At 38.6% G+C, this 8,141-nt stretch overlaps 1 protein-coding gene across 1 annotated transcript; it reads right to left on the reverse strand.

Annotated features, from left to right (window-relative positions):
• Positions 1-946: 946 nt before the first annotated feature.
• Positions 947-6,994, reverse strand: LOC104424315 (putative lipase ROG1). Its single transcript, XM_039304833.1, has 10 exons — positions 6,560-6,994; positions 5,489-5,556; positions 4,467-4,537; positions 4,104-4,346; positions 2,993-3,156; positions 2,810-2,865; positions 2,563-2,615; positions 2,362-2,482; positions 2,070-2,167; positions 947-1,336 (listed from the first exon to the last, which is right to left on the reverse strand). Exons 1-10 carry the CDS (start codon positions 6,694-6,696, stop codon positions 1,265-1,267), a joined length of 1,083 nt encoding a protein of 360 aa, XP_039160767.1. The 5' UTR covers positions 6,697-6,994; the 3' UTR covers positions 947-1,264.
• Between the last annotated feature and the right edge of the window lie 1,147 nt (positions 6,995-8,141).

Here is an 8,141-nt window from a genome sequence, read left to right on the forward strand (position 1 = left end):
AAAACTTCCCAATTTCATTGAAAAATCATCTGCTCCCGAGTAGGCCCACTACAGGTCACCTAGAACTCACTCCAGACATCACATCTGAAATGGCCATTCGAAGCGACCAAAAACTGAGCAACACCCAAAAACGACTCTCAGACTAAATGGAGGAATGAGAACGGAGTACACACGCTAAAGTAGGATTAAGTTTCAGTTTTCCCTGCAACACGTTATGAAGAAAAAGACCCGCGCATATACGTGCCCATACTAGTTATGCAGCTGCCTGTGCCAGAAAAGTAACCAATACGAAAGATGTCACAAACCTACTTCGTTTTCCTTTTCGCTGGCGTGATCAGAGATCAAGCCATTACGGTATGTCCTTATCAAGCCAGCCATACACGCTCCAATACATGTGAACAATGTGTGCACAACATATGCTGATTAGGTTTTGTAAAGTGTTTCGTCAAGTTTAATGGAGACTCAAATAGCAGAATTTAGGGGACTAACATGCAGAAACGGGCAACAATTGCTGTTAGCAAGAGTCTCAGCTAAATGCCAACTAGTAGCATTAGTAGCACACCCATACTACGCATGGTTTAGAAATTTATAAGCTTTTGTTATTTTGCTTAACAACTTAGAACACATTTCCTACTTTCTGGTCTATCTTATTTGAGTTTGTTCTTTTTCCTTCCAAAGGCTCATCAACTATAGTAGTGGCAAAGTTAAAAGTGTTATTCTTGAGAACTAAAATAAATGTTTTTTTTTGTTTATTACTTCACATTAAAGCAGCACTGCCTGCACCTACCCAACGAGATGACATGCAAGATCCCTACGTTTTCCTCAAAGTCTCAAACTGCTGAAGCAGAAGAAACCCTGATGTAAGAGTTTCCCATATCATGCAGGCAAGCTCTATACACAGCACTTGCGAGAGAGAGAGAGAGAGAGAGAGAGAGAGAGAGAGAGAGAGTTTCTAAATGCTTGACATAGAATATGATACCCTAAGTCAAGCAGATTACTGCTCGTTATTGCATTACATTCGACAGCATTTCCTCATCACTGTTAAAGACAGAATGAATAAAGTGATTTAGTAGGGATTCATCATTAATAATAGTTGCCGATGCTCTTATATGATCAGCGACCATTGGTACCGAAAAACCACATTGCTCCAATCTGAAGATGTTAAACTTCTCAGAACCAGATCTCTGAAGCATGATGGGTGGTAATTTACCAACAAGAGTTGAGTTTCCTGCTATTGGAGCACTTTCCATAACAGCAACACACCTTAAGTAAGGAAATGATCGATTATATGCCGGATGACGTCTTCACCCTCCATGTGCATATTGTGATCTTTGACCTGTTAAATACCAGTCAAAATCAGTGCCCTTTAAAAATACGTTAAGAGTAAAATATGAAAAAACATAGATTTAACACAATATATTTCCCCAGTACGAAAAAACTATCCACATATGCCAGAAGTCATAATCAGTTCGGATCATCAGGAAATAAGACCCCAAACAATATACTAACACAATCAGCACCGAAGCATTTGCTTTTCCTTTTCATTCTCAAACTCCAGATATTCAAAATTTGAAGAAATAATTCGCAATTGTAATAAAAGAGAAGATTAATTGTTAACAAATCAACTAGCCATTGTCTTCCTCCTCTGAACAGCCTTTGTTGATGAGGTAAGCTCACACAGACTAATCTATGAAGGTTCGTAAATGTGTTTCCAATCCCTCACGAAGTAAGATTGGTATATTTCTAGAATAATCTTAAATGCACTGGCAAGTTCACTAAGTTTGCTTTGCCACCAGCATTTGTTAAAACCAGATGAAATCTCATTCTTTCAGAAAGCAAGGCAGCGATTTTAGCTATGATCATGCTGCATTATCGGTATATCCTAAGAATCACAAGCCATTTATTCTTCTTTTTTTCACAATCTTGAATTGCATTAATGCACCGAAGTGATCTTATCTGCTGCATTAACTCATAAAAGATGCTGGAAAGTGAGCGTTAGTTTCTCAACCACAGAGACTTCTAAGAAAACGTGAGAGAGAGAGAGAGCACGGAGGTGGATGGATAGCTACCTGGATAATACTATGGGCTGCAAACCACTGCCAGCTGCTGTGAAAGCTAACATCTACTTTATCCCAAGACACACGAGAAAGGCTGGTCACTAGTGCTTCTGCAAAACATATATGGATAGAATGAATAGAAAACCACTTGAAAACACTTATTTTGGCACAAGGGCATGTCAAAGCACTGTATGCAGAAAAATGACATAAGAACAATGAGATGGTAAAGCATCAGCTCTGCTACCTGGAAAACTAGAGAAGAAGATTCTAATGTTTACAATCTTGCTGAATTTCAAAGACACACCTTCTAACTTGTCAGCTCCATCATTTTCACCTAGTACAGGTTCGCTTTGTTCAGTATCATTGGCCTTGCAATGCTCTTCGTAAACAATATGAGGATACTTTTCGTTGAGAGAGCTTTGCCACTAAAATCCCAAGAAAAACAGTTCAGAAATAACATTGAATTACGTGAACCATGATAAAAGAAGAAAAATTAAGGTGCTACCTTTGGCAGTTCAGTAATACGTCGTATCGATGATGTTCTCCATCCAACAATATCTTGAAGGATTATCTGTCATGGACAACATTAGAAATAGCTGCAACATTGGACATGGCATGATGCAAATAGGAAGAAATATGCTGTTTTCACTTATTGACATGAATTAACACATCTTTGCCTTAACTCAATCATGCCCTAATTGAAGCGATAATCTAAAGAAAGTATCGAATAACAACTTCTATTAACAGGATACGGTCACAGCCTGCATTTGAATATAAGACCCGACGCCTGAAGGTGCCTAATGCAGACCTGCAAAGGGAAAAAGAGGGGGAGAGTTGGCAACCATTTGGAGAATTGACATTTCAACTTTGGAATGATTGGATGGTACACCTCAAGTACAATCAGCTTAAACAAGGATAAGTACAATGTGACATACATGAAAGGGTAATCGCTGAAGTCATCCACCATGCGGCGAAGTAATGGAGGCTTTCCTTCATCTTCATCAGTGAGAAAAAGATGGCAACCTGTTCTTCTAAATATCCAGTGAATAACAAGAGTGGCTACTTTCTCAATGGCGGTCAATCCAAAAAGAAATGGCACCTGTCAGAACAGAGTCCACTCAAAAAACACCAAGTGAGGAATTTGAGCTGACAAAAAGAAAGATAGCAATTGCAGGAACGGTTATGATGGTAAATTATCAAGCAGTTCCCAAACTCTGAGCAGTCTTAGCTGTCATAATATCCAGGTTTATACATCCATGTGTCATTTGTCAATTGTTTGTAGATATACGATTGCTAACCAGACTGCAGATGAAACTAATTTGTGCATATCAACTCAGCAAATATATTTAAAAATTAGTATCTGGACAAACTGAAACCTGTTCAAGGTAGATGACAATCCTTAGGGGCTAGAAACTTCAAAAATCTATATACAGAATTTACTTTTGAAGTCTCTATGAGAAACTTAAGAAAGTGGTAAAAACCAAGTGAAGGAGAGCAAGCATATCTAGAGAGCCTCTTAAGCACTTCAAGTTTGTCCTTCAGCAACCAGAAAAGTTCTCTGTTTCCCCCCATGCAACAGGTTCTTATCACAACATGCCCTTAAAAGCCACCAATGAAAACATGGAACAGAATATTCTCAAATCTAACAAATCCCACATACTCAGGCTTGAAGGCTTAGGTTAGGGTCAAATAGAAGAAACTCAAGGAGTCAGTGGGAAAATTAAGTCTTCCATGTTATTGATCTACAAGTACCATATATTATAGCAACAATTTCTGTGATTCCAACGGCTCCTTACTCCTTGACACTTGTTCTCAATCCTTCGGAAGGCCCTTCTCCTCTGAATTATTCATCCAATTGACATTACCCAAAAAACGGCTGACCAGAGAAAAGTCGCAATTTTATGCTTGAAAATTAAATGAAGACAAAAAAGTTGCTTCTCATTGAAACGAGCTGATACAGAATTCTCATGACATCTTCATCAATACATTATAATGCCAGAAAATTGAAGAAAAAGGATGTAGTTCAACAATGAAGAAACAAAATACCTGCTTATTACCCCGTGAACCAAGATGAGGTGTAGCAACAGTGACAAAATTAATTGCCTCCAGACCACCTATGGTACCCCTAGATTCCTCCACCACTTTTTTATCTGACAAATCTTCCAGGGTTTTCGTCTTAGCTGGTCTATACAGCTTTCCTATAGCATATCTTGCAACTAACCCTCCCACGGAATGGGCAATAAAAGAGATCTTACGGATATTTGGTTTCCTATCAATCACTTCAAGAACCTGACAACAAATGGCAATAAAGGGCAATGCATTACTCTATAAATTATTTCAAAAAAAGATTGCCAAGCAATGAAAAACAAGTAATCAAGAAGAATTGGAATCAGATTTAAAAGAAAAAACCTCCTTGGCCAAACGGTCACCCATCACGTCAACACCATCTAGTGTCAACTTAGCCACATTGCGTTCACTACCTGAAATCATGTAAACAATTGAAGATCGGGGAAAAGGCTGACAGCCCACTAGAGTCAAGTCAACGATGTGGAAAGAAAAGAATATAGAACCATAAGCCTACAGAACAGTTATGATGTAAATGTCCATGATACTACGTCAAAACTCAAAAGTTAAGAATCTACCACAATGTTTTGCTTACAACCACCCTTCACGAAGCTCAGAAGAAAACAAAGAATTATGGGTGGTTTCTTTCTCAGCAGTGAAAATGCCATCCACAGGACATGGCATTTTTTGGAGAGATAATTACACTATGTTTGGGAACATTGCCCCCAGGGGAGGGGGGGGATGGAATGTGAACAGAAAGTATCACAAAATTTAAATTTTCCCTCCATTTTTCTCTCACAAACATTTCAAACTTACTCCAATTTTCCACCCAAATTTTCATCCCCTCCACGTTCTCTCTTTTCCCAAACATAGCCTCAAAGATTATTAATATTACTGAGTGAACTCCTTCCGTAAGATGGAAATAATTCTTGCTTCTCTTTCAGATATGCATGAGGAATTCAAACGTGCAAAGAAATAAAGGCTGTAAAAAATTCAACGGAACAGTAACAAACAATGCAGGAAGATTACCATCAATCAGCGAGTAGATCCACTCATGCTATGCAGGATCCTAGCAGTTAATAGGAACCTTAGGAAGCAAAACCTTCTAACCTTCTCTAACCAGAAGAACAAACGACAAACCCAGGAAGAAGCAAGATAAAGAACTACGAAACTCTTTCAAACCAGTCTCAAGCGCAAAAACAAAAATAATGCTTTCATTAGGAGACCAGCAACCAAACTTAATATGATTTGCAAATTATGTATTTCTAGCCTAAATCAAGGCATGCAGCACATTAGCATATATCAGTTTAACACAAGATGTTTACAATAGATGGAGATAGAAAAAGGATTCAAGAAATCAATCTTACAGTGAACAAATACTTTATCAGGGAGAGTTCTAACAAACTGCTCTGCCGCAAATTTCCAATCTGAGGCACTGCAAAGTATCACATACAGTTTAGCACTTCCAGATAGAAAATAATCTCACCATTCTAGCCAAGAATTATTAATGTTTCACCTAGTCGTCTCATCTTATTCAAAACAATAAGGTTCAGTTTCCTAGGATTTACCTTTATTTACACAAAGCATTCTATGGATAGGCATTCTTCGAAGAACTTACTACCATCAGTTTTTGTAATCTCAAACCTAACCTATTCGTACTTAAATGAGAAAAACCACATTTTGCAGCTTAAAGAAGGTTGATGTTCGAGAAGCTGTAGCTGATTAACTTATTTCTATTACATGTATGACCCGTGATTTGGTCTTTGATCAGAGGATATGAAAGTAATCACTTTGATCAGAGCTAGAGCACGTTAAAAAGAAAGGTCAGAAACATAAGTAGGGTTTTTTAAACAAATTATCCATGCGAAGATAGGCCTTATGCAGTCATTTGTATAATTAAAAAAAGAATGACATGGTGTAAGAAAACTATAATCCCTTCTTCACTCCTACATTTCATAAGTCACCCACAGGGGCGTAGATTCAGCACATACCCCCGCAAGCATATTGTTATGATGGCATTTCAAACAGAAGACAATTTGCAGATTGAGCCAGTTCTCAACGAAGGAAGAAAACGGGAAAGCTGCATAGATTAGAAGGGAAAAGCTCCCAGTTCCAACTACGAAGCAAAGCCTTATAAGCCAACATAAAACGACTAGCGTCCCCGAAATTTCATGCCAGATATAATTTCTTCAAACACAAATGTTCGAGATGCACACGGCAACCAGCACAAAAAGTTCATAAAGGCGATGAGCGGGTTCTATCAAATCTGGCAGATAAAGGTAGGACCGAAAATCCGATCATCCGTCAGTCAAAGCAAGAACATTCGCAGACAAGGTCGATATTCCTGAAACCTAATTTCACGGAGACACGCCGCGAGATTTCACAGCAGGCTAACGTCGACGGCACAAATGAGCGAATGACGTTTTTGACTGACCGACCTTCCTAGAATCCCATTGACCATGACGACGAGGTGATCGGCGGAGGAAGAATCGGAGTCCTTGCTACTCCAAACCTCCCTGCTCCCGTTCACGGACTCAGCCGAACACACTCCGTCCTCTACTTTTCCGTTCTCCATAAAATCCGACCTGATCCGATTCCGAGCTCGGCGTCGCCGGGCGAAATGCGTCCGATGCTGAGAGCAGCAGCGAGCAGGACGGCCGCCGATCGGCGAGTGGCGGGGAGGAGAGACGTCGGCGGCGGCGCGCGAGATTCTCGAGAAAAATCGGAGAGAAAAGTCGGGAAAGCGTGGGAAAACGAGGGCGAGAATGATCGGCGTCGGAGCGGAAGAAAAAGAGTGCCTGGGACTGAAGGAAAGGTCAGGAAAAACTAGGAAGAGAACACGTAGCCAAATGGCTCGATGACTCCGCGAAACTAAAATTCTTCTTTTTATTTTGTGGATTAACTTATTGAGCTCTTTTGGGGCCAAAGGATAAAATAAGAAAATTAGTGGGGTCAAGTAAAAAATTCGTAAAGCGTTTACGATAGGGCGGTTAGGTACGCGGGTATACAGGGACAAAGTCGCTGGGCCCCACTAGATCGGAGTTCCGCGATCAAAATTCAAAAGGTGTTTGGTTTGAGGGTCGTCAAAATTCAAGAGGTGTTTTTTTTGGTTTGAGGGTCGTCTGATTAAAATCATGCCATTGATTAGTTCGTCCAAGACATTTAAGACCACGGGGAAGAGAAGATGAGTTGAGTTCGTCGATGGAGTCTTTCAACCAAAGTAAAGCTTGTTCACTAGGGTTTCTTTTGATTAAGATGGATATAATAATATAAAAGGTCATGAACTTTGATTTATTATGCAATATAATTCATGAACTTTAAATTTTTTCAGTATGATCCATTAATATTTAATATACATTCGATTTAATCAATTGACTGTATAATGATGTTTAATATTGTTCTTTCATTAATTCAACTTCAATAATAACATTGACAAAAGTTTATTCTTATAAAATTTCTTCATCCATGCAATGTGATCCATGAACTATAAATTCATTTAATATGATCCATTAACTTTTAGTATATATTCACTTTAGTCAATCAACTATACGAAAATGTTTAATGTCATCCTTCCATCAATTTAAGTTCGGAAACTAAAAACAACATTAAAAATTTTCATATAATTTAAGGACCAAATTTAACATGTATTCGAGTCCAAAACATTCAAAATGATACTGCACATTGAGTTAAAATTAAGGGATTACATAGCACAATAGACAAAAGTTCATAGACCATTTGTGTCACTAACCCTAGTAAGGATTAAGGGTATTTATCTATTTAATTATTGTGTGGGCCGTGCTAGTTTAGCTTTGGATTCATTGTCGTAGAGGATTGCTTTAGTAAATAAATCGTTTCCATCAAAACAAAAGGTGCAATTGAAGAAAGCGTCATCACTAAGGAGCTGGTCGTTGAATTAGCGACATTCTGCCTAGCTGGTCGAGGAAGGAATAATCTGACATTATTGCACCAACGAAAGAATTTTATTTTTTTATTATTATTATTTTTTACATAAGGTTTGGC

The sequence above is a fragment of the Eucalyptus grandis genome, chromosome 11, assembly GCF_016545825.1.
Source record: "Eucalyptus grandis isolate ANBG69807.140 chromosome 11, ASM1654582v1, whole genome shotgun sequence".
Lineage (NCBI taxonomy): Eukaryota > Viridiplantae > Streptophyta > Magnoliopsida > Myrtales > Myrtaceae > Eucalyptus > Eucalyptus grandis.

Bases quoted from the DNA above. Each gene is read 5' to 3' on its own strand.
- LOC104424315 (XM_039304833.1), bottom strand. From the start codon at position 6,696: ATGGAGAACGGAAAAGTAGAGGACGGAGTGTGTTCGGCTGAGTCCGTG. The intron at 2,483-2,562 runs GTAGCACCTTAA...TTGGGATTTTAG, and splicing joins GTATTACTGAACTGCCAAAG to TGGCAAAGCTCTCTCAACGA. The intron at 2,168-2,361 runs GTGTGTCTTTGA...TATGTTTTGCAG, and splicing joins TGGAGCTGACAAGTTAGAAG to AAGCACTAGTGACCAGCCTT.